Genomic DNA, 15814 nt, shown 5'->3' with positions numbered 1-15814 from the left:
TACCATTAGATGTCCTCATCTGCCGCCGTCGCCCAACTCGATCGAGGCCGATGGGGGTGCTCTGCGAAAAGGTGAGCGGCCGGAACCTGGCCGAAACTGCTTTGTACGGGGGGACCTGGTGTGCCGGCACAGGTGGCCGTGCTGCTGGCTACAGGGAAAAAATGAAAAGCCAGTATTAATAACCAATGCTACAAGCAAGTCCAACTGAGCAAAACCCCAGTGTCAAGTGAGGCTCCTTCAGATACTTCAGCTAATTATAGGGGCAGTAAACATCCCTACTTCAAGCACCTGTATCATTGTTTAAACACCATATCCATCATTGCAGTTGTATTTTATAACATTATTGTTCTCTGTTTTATTAAAAACTCCACAGCCTTCTGTTATGATTGGATACACTCTAATATTTTTCAGCTTGCAATGCTCCATGCCTAAATGCTCTGGGATCTAACTGATTCCAGAATGGTTTGCACAATGCACATCGATGTTGTAAATATGCAACCGAAGAGAAACCTCAAAGTGAAAAATGACCAAAAACTCTATAGTGGGAAGTTGTGTTCATTTCTTGGGATGCTTTCTTTCTTCAAATAAATGTCTTGCTTTTAAGCAAAATAAGTGCATTTTACAAGAAAGCCAAAATCAGTTGTTTAAATGATCCTCTGCTTGGAAGAGCCCAGGAGTCTCATTAAAAAGGGATGTTATTAAATTTACTCATAACTTTATCTGGAAGCCATTTTCTTTACTTAAACCTTTCATTCGTTTAATTATAATTAGAGAACCTACCACTGCTATTTGCAAACTGCGTCTAATTTTACATTGTCTCTGAACTACTCTCTTATTATCCAGATTTAATGACCTTGCATAAATATTCCACATTAAACAGCAAAACCTCTTCATATGAACTGCAGAGAAAATCTTCTTTAGATCTTCCCTTAGTCTTTTGGTTGTTAGTATTCATAGGCCCTTCAAGGAAATAACCTGAAACGTCAGGGGGGTTTTTATGAAATATCTGTTGATGCTCTGTTATGAAACCAATGATTTAGCATTGTTTGAAAACTTTTTCTCACATCTAAGCTGTCAGACAGTAACAAAACATAAAAAAAGAAGGAATTAACATTACATTTTTAAAATATTCCCCTGAGTTTTCAAAGCTATTAAGAAAAAAATCACCAAGGTGAAGATCAGTCTGTATTTTAGCTACAAATTACTTTCTAACCATGACCGCCAAAAAACTCAATGTGTATTTTAATATGATTTAAATATAACCTCATTCTCTAAACCTCCTTTCCTTAGTGTTTTAGCAAAATATCAGGATCTTATCACTGAATCACCACGCAAAAACTAAGTCCAATATAGTGCATCAAATAGCTAATAGCAGCAATGCCAATTACTTTAGGCAAGTAAAATTGGCCAATTAATTCAAACAACATATATATTTATTTCTGGGCAATTAAAACTTTCTTGTAAGGCTTCAGACCAGATTCCTTCCAGAGCCTGAGAAGGATTTGCTGTTTCTCAGTGGCAGGCCTTGGATGGCCATTGCTGGGCATGAAACTGTGCCCTTGGTGGGGATGCTCCAGAGTTTTGTCCTTGACCATAGTGTTTCAGCAATGTGTTCATGTAACCCCAGCCTCACGGCAGCATCAGAATGAGTAAAGAGTCAGCTCAGCTGGCTGACTTGATGCGTGTTCCTTGGTTAATAAACTGATGCAAGCAAGCTTTGTAAAGAGACTAATTTGTTTTCAGCAGTAAATTACAGGCTTGGATGTCGTTTAATAATTTTGACAGTACAGCAAGGATTGTTTGGATTGTTTTAAAGACAATATATTGCTGGTACTCTTAATGCAGGTCAAAATGTATGCAACAGCTTTCAAAGTTGGTTGACTGCTTTTGCAATTGCAGAAAGAGCTTCCCTTGAAATCCATCTATTATTTCTGATTAAGATAGCCTATAATTTATGATAATAGTTTTCCTTTTATTTCCCTATAGGCAAAAGTATTGATAAAATTAATTAAACAATATCCCACCTACATAGGGTTTGAAATTATTGCCTCTACCTAGGTAAAACTTTCACTGGCTTGAGTTGGAGTTTTGCTGGTATAGACTTCAGGATCCATTTTTCATCAAGGAAGTACAAAGAAAAAATGTGCAATATGACAATAAAAAATGTTCATGTTAAAAATTACTTTCCACAGGAGACTAAAAATCATATCATTGTGTCAGCATTTGATTTCAGTCGGGGAAGTACTGTACCATGAATGATACTGCTTTGAGCTTCCCCACAGGAGGCCGAGCAGCATGAGGAAGATTAAGAAGATTCAAATTCCATTAATAACCACTGGAATCAGACAGCTTCACATTTTTTTAGGATTTAAATATTGTTTCTTTTTTTGTTGCTTAATCAACTTAACAGCTGCTTTAGGTAGGAGCCCTCCAGCTTTTTGGTAAAGCAGAGAACTTCTGATCAGTGCAGCTTTACAAAAAGCCCCTGAGACTGAAGCTCTCTAACTGACTACAAGACAGGTCCACCACTAGCAAGAGAAAAGGTTTCTCTACACACTGTACCAGCTCAGGACTGCCTCTAGGGGAAAAAAAAAGTGCTATTTTTATCTTTATCTAAAGTTCTTATTTTTTGGTCTCTTAGCTAAGGCAACAGAGATGGCAAAGAAGTATATGGGTACCTGTCAATTACAAATTGAACTGCTAATTATTTTCTTACAGGCTACCTATGTTCCATAAGGTCAGTTTAGCAGTATACGAACAGGTATATTTGAGCAAGCAACATCAGTCCCGGAAGGACTCCACTTCTTTTTTATATTACCAGTTTTCTTAGATTCTTTCTTTATTTCATTAATTTCTTAATTTCGTATTACTAATTTTCTCAAGCAACTTCCTCATTAGCTTTAAGTGTGCTTGATATGCTAATACCAAGATTTTGAATACCACAGCTAACACCACAGGTTTTGACCAGGCCTATTTTTGGAGAATTTTAAATAATCAGATTTCATATTTATCGTATTGTTTGTAGTCACATGTTCTTCAGGGCCTACACACTGTAAGGTGATGAAATGCACAGCTGCATTATACATAGATGAGCTCTTATAAACCGATGCTAGAAATAATGAGCATTCCAAGAAAGAAATGAGGTTAATTTACCATATGAACAAGATTATCCCAAAGTCAGTATCAGTTTTATTCCATGCTGTTTGTTTTTCAACAACAAGACAAAGTAATTAGTGACAAGGAAAGCAGAAGTGTAAGTATATGACGTCAGCTTGACAACAGGGAAGAAAGAAAAGGAATCATCCATTCTATTTTCTAAGTTGAAGACAGAGACAAGGAAGTGAAAGGGTCTTTTGTAGTTTGCAGAGAGCACATCTCTTATCTTACTTGCGTCAGCAGACCTTCTATTTCTTCTGCCGGACCGCTTCCATAGAAATTCACCCCACCTATCACAGAGATGGGTCTTCTTTTTCGCCCTCTGTGGTAGCCTACTGTATTGCTTTGGACCACAGACCCAACAGAAGCTAATCCTGGCTGATTTTCTCCATCCGTGCAGTCTGTCTTCTGAGACTCCACAGCGACCGCATCTTCTGGTATAGAGAAACTTCTGATTGACATTTGGCCATAGTCTGAGAGAGGTCTGGGCCGGGATCTTTTTCCAGAGCCCCATCTCCTGGGGGTGACCTTTTGTGTGTCTCTCTTTTCTTCATCCTGGGTTGGGGACCTCTTCCAGGGGTCATCAGAAACAACCTTTTTAAATGTGAACAAGTCAAATAAGCCACATAATTTTCCGACACTTAAGCATTTGTGAGCTTTTGATATGGTAGATCAATTTAACATTGCTAAAAAGAAAGTGTTACAATAAATACAATAAATGCATCTGACAATTCAGGAAGAGAGTAACTGCAAAAGAAAGACATGCAGTTTGTGCTAAGGTTAACTCTGGATCATCAGCACGTCTTAGGCAAATATCATCGCTAATAACAAGACTATCAGTCAACTACTACCTTTACAGTAGCAACCAGCCCTATCATAAACACTGAATTCACTGAATAATGTCCTGTAAAGACTCTTCTGGCACTGACAGACTTTGTTCATGTGCACAAGGAGTATGCTACATGTAACAGCTTTAAAAAAATTCAACCAACATGTATTCCTCTGCTTTAGCTCTACTCGGCGATGAAAATCAATAGCACTGCAGAAACATAAGGCTGCAGTGTAATTGTTTGATGATCCTGTGTAATTCCAAGCTGGTGCCAAAAGGGGCAGTCCCACTCCCTCCCACCACACACTCCCTCCCGCGCTCCTGGGCCAGATCTAGAGATTGTGTGGCCATGGGTGAATCGGTTTAGCGGGTTGAACCACTTTGGAAGGGGGAAACTAGTTTTCTGTCAGATCAGGAAGGTTCTGGCCATACAGAGTAGAACCAGTGACATAATATTACAAAACAAATACAGGGAAAAACTAATGTTTTTAGACAAAATTCTTGGAAAATGAGCATGTCATTTCTATATAACAGCAAATCTGACCTGCAGAGGTTAATACCTATAGATGTCATAACTGTGCTAGCACTTGAAAAAAAAAAACATAACTGAAATACTTGTCAGAGAGAACATTTTGAAGGATATCAGTGCACTGGGATAATCTCATTATAAACTTTTCTAGCAAAACTCCTGCAGTTTTTATATTGAGAGAAATTACTCTAAGGAAAGGTTTATGTTCAATTTTCCCTCAAATTTCCAAATTCTGAGTGTTTCCTTGACTTTTTTCTGGCTCCTCTATTAAAAGCAGAAAAGAAAAGAATAGAAAGGGGAAGATGGGTGTTTCTGGGCTAGCTGGCAGCTTGCATGAATGCCTGATGGAGTGACTGACAAACTCCAAGGCACTGTTGAGCAAGTGAACCCTGCTGTAATTCCTCATACAAATTATGAACTTATTCTGTCTTAAAAAAAAACCCCAAACAAACAGCCCAGTTCTTTATTAAGATATCTTTAGACTGCCCAAATACATTCATAATAATGTTCAAAGCCGGTATGTATTCCAAAAATAGAGGCATCATTTTGATTGTCACTTGGCTACATTTTGTTCATCTGTTTTAGACCAGATCAAGGCATTTCAAGCACTGCATATTCAGCAATGCTATAGCCTAGAATCAGCCTTTTACAGTGAAGCCTGTGAAAGATGCCTTATCTTCTGTGACCTTCTTCTCCACATACCAGGCTAGTTCAGCTATGATTAGCCTTTTTTGGAAAGCCACCTCATAGTGGGCAGATTTTGCTGTTTTTTTCACTGACAGCTTAGGACAAATTTCACTGCATGCACCACTTTAGTAAGCAGAGTTACTAAATATTCAGCTATTTAACATAATTACTATAATTAAGGTATGAAAAGTTATCAGTCATGCACTGTTCTACATTAAACTCTTTTACTTACAATATGAAAATTATTCTAAATAGAACAACTGCATAAATTCTAAACTCTATTGCAAACACCTGTCACCCACTAACACTTCAACTCTTCTGCAGATTTTAGCTCATGGCTAGTTTAAACAGTTAAAGCAATTCAGTAGAGCAACTACCTAGCTGGTGCACTAACAGAGCTCCACCAAAGCCAGCCTCTAAAACCAGTCCCTCAGCAGTCAGAGCAACAAATCACAGGGTGAAATAAGGTTTCTTACCTCAGAATCAGACACAGGTATAGGATCTCCACACACACAGTGGCTGAGAATGGAGTTCACTAGAGTCATTTTATATTTTCGTTTTGCAAAGTCTTTTCTTTAGGAACTACAAATGTGAACACGCTCTCTGTTTAACCAGGCAGGCAAAGTTCATCCCATGATCTTGTACTTTTAGACTGAAGAAAGGACACGTCACATGTCATCTCCTAATCTGCTTTTTCCACCCTTATCTTGAGCAATAACATTTGCAAAGAGAGGACTGTTCTCCATCTGCAGCACTCCACCTACAGTGGCTGATGCAAATGACAGTGAGATTAATCTCTGCTTTGCAATAAACAGGTCGGAAGGACTTCTATTTTTAAGCTTAGATACATAGTCTGCATTGAAGAATGCTAATAAAACAGAGAACATAATCCTCTCAAAGCAAAAATCAGAGGAAACTACACTGATAACCTCACATTCCTACAAGTGACCACCTACCTCCTCAAGCAGGACCTGTCCAAGTGACTGCTTACTAGTAGGAATAAATCCAGCATCAGACTCGTAGGCTGCAACATTGCAAACACTTAAACATAAGTGTGATTCTTGACATCAGTGAAAAAATTCAAACAAATAATTTTCAAGATATTTTCACTTATCATTGACTTTATACTGGTGCAGCTTCACTGACCTCAAATGACGTCCTCTTGATTGATCCATTATAAGTGAAATGAGGTTTAGGTTCTACAATTATTACCAGTAACATCTATAGACACGGGTAGAGATGTACATGGCACTCCATGTGGGATGAAAATCGAAATGTGCTGAACCATGCACTAAAAGTGTTGATCAAAATTTTCAAGGAATTTCAACATTCCTGAGAAGTAAAGGTCTAATTAAAGCCACACTGGATTTTCTGAAATTCACACTTGCTACTCTAGCAACAGCACAGCATCACCTATGCTGAAAACTGTGATTATTCATCTTGTCCTTTCAGTTGCATCTATTTAAGATTCTTATGAGACTGTAAACACAGACAACTCTACTTAAATGCACTATATGCAGATGAATAAAGATTATCTGGACACCTAAATTCCTAAGATGAGGTATTGGCTAAATTGTTGTATTTCCATAGCCTTCTTTTCATGACAGCAGTATTTCTACAGATACAATGATTTTAAATGAAGATTTACCTAAATCCAGGTGACCTTTCATTTGCTATTGTTCCTGTGTAAAAAATCACTGTTAACATTTAGGGTTTCAGCTCCAGATTCAGACACTTAAATTTTGATGTCTACAATACAGGTGTCTATATTTTAGCTAGGCACTAAAGCTCTTTGTAGTCAGTAGAAAACAGGGATGAGATTCTGTTGCTTCAACATAGGCACCTGGTGCCATTTCAAATGATCTAGGGGATCTAAAACATCTGCACATATCATACGTCATGCAAGTATGACACAGGACCTACAGGAGGCCCACGCCCTCCTGGAGCAGCATTTGGAGACAAGGAGGAACTGCCCAGGGCACCTCAAATAGCACTGGGTGCCTATGTTCAGGAACCTGAAATGAGCCCCCAGACTTTAGGGTCAGTGGAGCCTACAGAGCAATTCAGTCAGCCAGCACCAAGGGCAGGCATCAGTTGCCAAAATGTTGTAGCATTACTTTGGGCACTGAGGGGAACCCAGCTTGGTCCCTTGTGCCACTCCAGCAAGGTGGGGCTTTCCCACCAGTCCCATGCCATACTTTCCAGCTGTGCGTGGCTGTCCCATGCCATACTTTCCAGCTGTGCGTGGCTGTCTGGGTGTGTCTGGGTGTAATGCCTACACCTCCAACGGCAGTAGACCACTATTTTCAGGTAACTTGAATTCAGCTCCAGGTGCCACTTTTGGGTGCGCAGTTTAGGGTGCGCTCTCCAGGCCTCATTGACGGTGCTGACCGGGGCTCCATTCAGCTGCTACCTGCGATGCCCTGGGCCGTCAAGACACCCATGTGGCCCCCCCAGGAAACCCCCAGATTTCTGGAGTGGCAGCTGGAGGAGAGCTGAAATCTCTGAAGGCTCAAGGTAGTTGACTTTAGGAAACTGGCTCAATGCCTACATCTTTATGGCTGTGATGGGAGCTTTCATGGGTAGCTCACCAGTAGTCAGCGACACCACTGGGACTCCAAACCAGCTGGACCTAATCTCCTCTTGTCCGGACCCAGGCTGATTTCACAACCAAGGTACAGCAGCCTCAAGGTCTCAGTTATGATCCCGCTCAACTTGATCTGGCACTGGTACAACCGTGTTGCATTTAATGGAGTATTACTGCTGTTGGCATTCCCTGTTATTCATTAATACCAATGTAAGCAAGATCAGCATCGGGTGTTTAACCACTGAAGTCTTAGGCAGCTTTTACAGACAGATGAGAGCCAGGATCTGCAATTATTTCTTAGATTACACTGGGTATCTTATAAATTCGGCACCAAAAACTGTCTTCTAAAGGAGCTTTGCCCAAGGAGAGAAGGATATTTCCCTAGATCAGCATAAGATCTGATCTATACAATACTTGATAAAGTGCTTCTTAAATGGATACCACTTACACCAGTGAAACAGCAAAAATTTGCCAATACCTGAAATTGCATGGGGGGACTTCTGCTGACACAGTTATATCAAACATGAATGACATTTCATCATACACCTAACAGACATCCTTTACTGCAGAAAAAGCCCAAGCCATAAATCTGACCCTGCACACAGACTACTGCTGGTCAACCTGCTGCTTGTGAGGGCTGATATATTGGTGCCAACACCGTACTGGCAACTAACCATGCCTGTGTGCCCTTTTGCTAATGTAGTTATGCCAATAAACTCCCTAATGAAAATAAAATCACAGCTCTATAAATGTGCTCATGCTGGTGTATGTTACTGAGGCTCCACACCCAATAAAATCTGCATTTCTACCACTACTATTACCTATTTGGATTTTTTAATTTTATTTCTCTCCTTTGTTCTAACTGTGCTAACACAATTAGCATTTCTCAACTTACTTATAAGCACAGACAAGTCTTGCAGTATGAGCGGACACATTAATCTCTTTAGAAAGTCTTCCTTGCCACGTAGGTAAATGTGACAAGCCTTTTTTTTATCTACGCTATGGCTGTTAGCAGTTCCTCAGGCTTATCCACGGTCCTACTTCAAAAAAGCTGATTTTCTTTTAAAGCCATGTATCTGTGGCCCTCGCAGGTTACTATTTGAATTTCAAAGTCTCTACCTGGCCATCTGCTAGGAATCCGCAGGTAGGTGCCTCTAGGACAGAGCATCCTCCTCCCTTGCCTCTGCCGCAGTGTACTGCTAGCGAGCGGTGCGGCAGGGCCTCGCGGACACGGAGCTGGGGCTGCTCAGGGATACTTTGAAGCTGTTGTTCACTGTGGGCCCACTTTCTGCTTTCCCCCCTTAGCTCCGCAATAGTTGTATTTGCTTCTTGTTTCAGTAGCTGTGTATTTCCCCTCATTTGTTCTTTATCTACTTTTGAGCTACCTGGCTGAAGCATCCCCTCATTAACTACAGAAGCCTTTTTCTAATTTGAAGAAAGGAGAAAACAGCAATCTAGTAATGTCTTTACATGAAATACATATTCATTTCCTAATGCAATTTATAAAAAGCTGTTATAAACTAAACAGATAATTCAAAAAAAAGAGTAGGCTGAGAAGTTTCAGCCTTGATTACTAAACATTTTCAGTGAAAACTTATGATGGATAATCAATCACATTCTTCCAAAAATGACAAGTCTTAAAAGCAGAAATTGGAGTACTAATAGGAAAAAAACCCAGTATTTGTGCTATTTCATATTGATATTTCTATGTTTGATAACATGAATATACAATTTTGTGTGCATTCAGGAGTCTACGTAAAAACATATGAACTTACTATGCTAGCAACAACGAATATATGCCAATATTATAATTGGTGACTTAAATAGCTGGTGTTTCTGTATAAAACAGGAATGGACAAACACTAGGAAATCGGTAGGAATATCAGGAGTGATTTTTCAATTCATATAAGCTAGCAAAAATGTATTGGACTAAGCGATCATGACCTAGTGGTCGTAAATAATTTTATCACCTTCACTTAACAGAGTAAAAGTTCAGGCAACATGCCTCCACCCAGCTACATGATAAAAGGTAACCTTCGCACTTTTTCGTGTTGCTAAATAGCAGTGGGGGAACATGAGCTGAAGCTCATTTATCGTCACCACTGGTGGAGGTCAGAAGGTTGTCCTGTGTTTCATGGACATAATCAATATTTTTATTTGCACACTACTGTGACAGATACAGAGATTATCAGACTCTGGCTACAATACAGCCTTTCAGAGAACAAATATTTATCGCTTTCCTTCCAAATTTCACAAAACCATCCAAAAGTGTTATCACTTTAGCCCAGCATTTCCCTGCTGATCCAACAAGACTGACAATTTTCAACAGTGGTATCAACATAACAGTTACCGTAGAAATGATGGTAGAAAATGCACTGATCCAGTCAGTGTATGCATCTTCTATCGCAAGCTAACTGGAATTATTAAATCAGTCTAGTTCACTTTCAGGAAGAAAACTGTCACTTCTTCCTTTCTAGTTGAATGCAAATTGCACTATATCCTCCTTGCTTCCACTCCTGTGCCTCATCTACCATCAACATCTTTTATTTTTATTAGCCTTTGAGAAGACACTAAATAAGTTTATTGATTATCTATCCCATACATATTTAGGTACACCATATGTATTTATACCTATATAAAAAAGCAAAGCAGAATAAATGAAAATAATAAAACTACATCCAAAATTTAGCATTAATTTTATTTGGTCGGGCATTAAAATCACTATAGCAAGATAATTTGTGCATTTTTTTCAAAATAGGGTGGGCCCTTATTTTAAAAATTTGCAAAGCACAGCTTCCAAGGAGGACTCCTACAGGAATATTGCTATACTACTAGTATGAGCTCCTATCCTTGATGCAGTAAAAACTATGCTTTGCAATATGGTAAAAACCAGTTTCTATTAGCAAAACAAGCTACTGTTGTAATACACACATTTTTAGAAGTTGCCCTTGCTTAGAAAAAATACATCTAATTCTACTCTTGGGATTTGTTGACATCAAAACAATTGCAGTGATTTAACCCGCAACAGACTTATAAAATATCATTTAAAAATAGTGTTATATGGATACCAGCACAAACAAAATTTGGCCCTGGATTTCTAAGGCAATTTTAATGCAGGTTTGCTTCATTTAACCTGATCCTTGAAAGCATGCTTATCGTAATCAACAAGCATAATGCTCTCCATCCAAGCAACGTGCTATACAAAGATTAACGAGTTCACCTCCATAATGTTCACATTTCACAGATAAGGAGCAGATACAAAGCAGTTAAGTAATTTAAGTCACACAGGAAGCACACAGCTGAACTGGAAATGACACACGGATCTCATGACTCTAAAATCTGTTCTTGAACCTCAAGGATTTCCTTCATCCTTGCTTCTGTCATTTAACTCGCTTCCAAAAACAAGCGTAGCTAAGAAATATTTCTGACTGGCATATGGGAGTTTGCAGGCAAGAAATCTGCTCTGCAGAAATAGTCTCATCAGTCATATGAAAATGCAATCATGCTAAAACTAGAAAACTGTTCACACTAGTTTTCAGATGGCTGCTACTTGAGGATTGCTGGATGATGCTCTAACCCTGCTTCTTCTTTACTGTGGTATCTAAATTAGAACAGCAAGCACGTAGTATATAGTGAAGTAGTACTGCCTCTTTTTAGAAGATGTGTAGGCATTAGTAATCCCTAAACAAATCCCTAAATAATTTTAAATCAAGACTCAGGATACCCCAAATCATGTAACACCACTAAAAAAGTGCATTTCCTTTTTATTTAGTAGAACAAACAAATTTCTTTTCCAGGCTGCCTGCTATCTTTATAACATCCGCTGGGCAACCTCAAAAGCCAGATGATAACTACAGGCTGAAAATGGAAGTTTATGTAAAAAAAACACACACAAAACACCACAGTCCTCTGAATGTCTGAGCATGTCTCCAGTGCCGAGGTCTCCCGGTTCCCCCTCTTGCCGTCCGCCTAGAGCACAGCCTCCTTATCCCAGCCCAGGCCCAGCCACCAGCAGGTCCCAGCAGCCGTCCGCACGCCCGGGGTGGAGTCGCCCTGGGCTTTTATATCTGCAAACTATCACTTCCTATACCATGGCGTGAGGGTGAGGCCGCTGTGGTTGAGCCTGGATTAGGAGGATGTGAGCCTGCTGTGCTCCATCTACTGCCAACGCTCGGCCACTCTTCCAGCGTGCCACAACACCCCGCTCAGAAGTCGTTCAGCCTCTAATCTGAGCAGCACGGCGGCCTCCGGATGCCAGCAGGAGACAGGAGAAAGCGCAGGTGGCTCAGGGAAAACGGTAAAGCTGTCAGTGTTCAGTTTGGACACTGCAACCTCCTAAAGCTGAGATGGATTTTCAGCGCTGACAGTTCAACACCCTGCTCTATGTGCAAGCTGAATTACCCTGCCAGCAGCGCCGTTCCACTCCCCGGGGTACTGCTGCTCGTGATCGCAGGGCGAGCAGCGCTTGGGTACTACTGACATGTCAGCGGGGAGCTAGAGCAGAATCAAATATCAAATCCTCTTTGGAAAGGCAGAGGAGCATGAAGGCAATACGGAAAGGGAGTAGTTTTCGCAGAGCTAACTGCAGTGGAGTCTTTCTGAATATCCCCTTTTAGCATCCACAGACCCTTTGCAGGGACAGTGATAACCCCTCTTACTCTCCGGGTGCTCAGGAATGGCCAATTTCATTCAGCACTGCACATTTACCGGTCTAAAATTTAAGGTGATCTGGAATTCAGATGGCTGTCACCACTGCCTTCGGGCTTTTCTTCTGCCTAGTACAGGACAGAGCAACAAATGATCACGGGCTGCACTGAATGGGAGATGGCATTGCTGGTTGGAAGAGTTTTTTGCTGTGACAGGAAGGAAGATATGTGTCCTTTGAGGGCTCCATTCTGCATCATTTCAGTGATCAGTTCCGTCATTTGGGCTTGCAGCAATGCACGGTGGTTTCTAGTTTTGCTTTGGGCAAATTCTCTTGGAAGTACTTCTTTGAGCAACTGTGAGGTGTGGAAACAGCGTGTAAGTGCACCCTGGTTTGTACAGAGTAGCTTAGGGTTGAGCATGAATCCAGTGTCACTCAGTCTGAATTAAACTTTCACTGGCCCTCAGGGATGGTGGTGAGAGATCACAGTGCTCCTCTGCTCTCTTCCCAGACCCCCGGCTCGCTAAGATTAACTACAGTGGCACTGAGTGATGCTGTTCCAAATTACAAGCCTCCCAGTAGCAGCAAATGCAGTTTTAGACATTCCCACCCCTCTTTACTTTTCCTGACCACCCTGCACAGTTTATTACATTTTCAGTTATACAGATTAAGCTGATTAAGCCACGCTCTCAGCTGCATTAGGGAAATAAACTCGGCAAATGCAAAACTACTCCAAACAGTTTTTGCATGTATTATGGGCTTCATACCCCTAAAATGAAGTGTTATCCTGTATTTTTTATATGCCTGTCACCTATTGTCATTCAAGAAAGGCAATCACTCAACCTGGAGATGAATACATCCAAAAAAAACCCCAGACAGTTCTGAGAGGTGAAAACTGCTAAACATCAGCAAATCTGCTCATGCCCAGTCCTGCAGTGCTTGTGAGCTTGCATCATGTACCAAGTATGCCCATTCTCAGCTCCTGGCTGTTGTATGCTCACTGTGTGCACTGAACATGCTCTCACCCAGCCTTCCCCCTTTGCTCCTGCACTGGAAGGACATACTTTGAAGCAAGAAGTAGGGAGGATGAGTAGTGAGGACAGAGCTGAATCCTCTCTATATTCCCATCCATACAGCTCTTCTTCCTCTTTTCCTCCATAAGTTCTCCCCCAAATTAACCCATTTGCACTCAGTGTTCAAAGCCAAGAGACCTGTATGGGAATGAACAGAGCAGCAGCTGAAGCCCAGCAGTGTGTGACAGCGTGTTGGGACAGCCAGATGGCTCTGGACACAGCTGAGCTTCAAGGATGGCATTACATGGGTTAACTGGGGCTACTGACTTTCAAATGTCATGAACATAAATAAGTCAGCAGACAGATCTCACAAAATGTGACTCAACTCTAATTATAGCAGACTTACCTCTAAATTACCACTATAATTTAAATTTATCATTTGTTTATAGTCATGCAGATAAGATGCTGTCTTCGAGTTATAAAAAGTCTGATGTACCATGAAGCCAGATGCCAATAAGGCAACTTAAATATCAGGTGCTCTAAGAGCTTGTGAAAGACTAGACAATATTTAAAAAAATCTGATTATCTTTTTTGTAAGAAATTCAGAAGTGTTTTGTTTAGGTAGCCTTAGCAGCTGACACATGCCAGGCCAAAGCAAAGGGTTTAAGTTCTCATTATTCACAGTAATATGGGGCTCTCCTTCAGGAAAGTAAAGACAACGGAAAACAGTCTAAACACAAAAATTGTACTTAATCATCTCTTAGTGCTATTTAAAATCAACATGTTGCATGCAAGTGACACTGGCATGAAGCAGAGACTGAGAAGGCATGGGTTGTGACAGACGGGCTCTGGTGACTCGTGCCCCAGGAGCTCAGGAAGAGCCGAGGCATGGATCCTTGCGCCCTTTAATTAGCTCTTCTTTGGGAAAAGACCTCTGGCAGGACCAACAGCCAGGATGGATGAACACCTGAACTGCTTCAGTACATCTTGCATCCTGGCGAAACCAACAAAATGACAGCAGGGATGAGATCTCAAGCCCAAATTACATTGAAAAAAAAACCTCTAACAACAATTCAGGCAAATGGATATAGGCCCCAGCGTGAATACTGCAAAATCAGCTTTACACTGTTGGGGAAATACAGGGTGCAAACACTTAGTTCCCACACTTGGGAATACACAGAGATTAACAAAGTCTCAAAGACTTCATTTGCCAACTAATCTACTAAATAAATTGGTACGGGAATTAACTAGTTTTGCTTCCAGCCACTGCAGCCAGTCCTTAAAGGAGAACAGGTTTGAGCCTGACTAGCACACTGTAACCTTTGCATTAAGCCAGGTCTCCAAGCCACAGAGAGCTTTTAGTGGCTATACTGAAATACATGCAGTTTTTTTACACAGAATACATATAAAAAGAAGATATGTGAAACGTGGAAATTGAGAAGATCTGTCCATCAACATGGTGCATTTCAGATTCAGATAAAGTCTTAAAAATTTTGGATTTGCATTGCTCAGCATTACTTTTCAAATGACTGCTCAGAATGACTGTCACAAAAATAATTTTCTGGATGCAAACAGTTCTGTTACGTGGATGTGTAAGATAGAGTTAAAAACAAGTAGTAGTCAAAAGTTCAAATCCCAATGACCTCATTGTGTGAATATGAGGCATTCATAGAAGTGCCTGCGGGCTGAACAAACTCCAATAAAAAAAAAACCTGGCATAAAGAGACTGAACCTTCCATACCGTGCTACCTCCATGCTGAGGGAAGTATGCTATAAAGGAGGAGTCAACAACCAAGGAAACCCTTCAAAGAAATGGAAGGGAGAAAGTGTACCACTCTCTAGTTCATATCCACCCTGAGGGCCACAGCTCTGGGGCTGCGCATGGGATGAGGACACACCTGGACAGCAGGGAGGGCAGGGAGCTCGCGCTCCTTGCGCACTAAGACAGCAGTAAAGTTGGCCCTGCACAGCTCCAGCATCCAGCCCACGCCTGCATCCACCTCCAAAAGCAATGTTGCTTTTTGGCAGGTGCACCACTTGGGTGGACGCAGTCACTTTGGTACAGACCGCAGACGCTCGGTGGGGTGCTCGTGGTGGCGGTGGAGGAGGGCGGGCAGTGGACCCTTACTGCTGCCCTGGGCATGGAAGGACTCCCCCCTCGGGTCCACCTCCCTCCAGCTCCTCAACGCTCCACCCTTCACCGCCGTGAGTCCCACATACAAACACAGAGCTGCCACCAGCGCACAAAGCGTACTTTAGACAACTGAAGATAGCGCTACAACATAGTGACAGTTCATCTAAAATATAAAGAGGAAGTTTAAAGCTCATGCTAGCGAATAACAGAATGTAGTGTTAAAACAAACTGTGG

General features: G+C 41.2%; 1 protein-coding gene across 6 annotated transcripts in view; it reads right to left on the bottom strand.

Moving 5' to 3' along the window:
• SPATA13 (spermatogenesis associated 13) overlaps positions 1-15814 on the bottom strand; it is a 205004-nt gene that overhangs the window by 31213 nt on the left and 157977 nt on the right. For 5 of the 6 annotated variants that reach the window (XM_026108836.2, XM_064504999.1, XM_064505000.1 and 2 more), the window contains 2 exons: positions 3388-3750; positions 4-148 (listed from right to left, as the gene is read on the bottom strand). In XM_026108836.2, coding sequence (XP_025964621.1) covers positions 4-148; positions 3388-3750 — 508 coding nt within the window. The remainder of the gene's footprint in view (positions 1-3; positions 149-3387; positions 3751-15814) is intronic. The other variant, XM_064505002.1, reaches the window with a different exon arrangement.

The sequence above is a fragment of the Dromaius novaehollandiae genome, chromosome 1 (genome assembly GCF_036370855.1).
Source record: "Dromaius novaehollandiae isolate bDroNov1 chromosome 1, bDroNov1.hap1, whole genome shotgun sequence".
Lineage (NCBI taxonomy): Eukaryota > Metazoa > Chordata > Aves > Casuariiformes > Dromaiidae > Dromaius > Dromaius novaehollandiae.
Note: the sequence above shows the minus strand (reverse complement) of the source record. Positions and strands in the feature narration are given on the sequence as shown.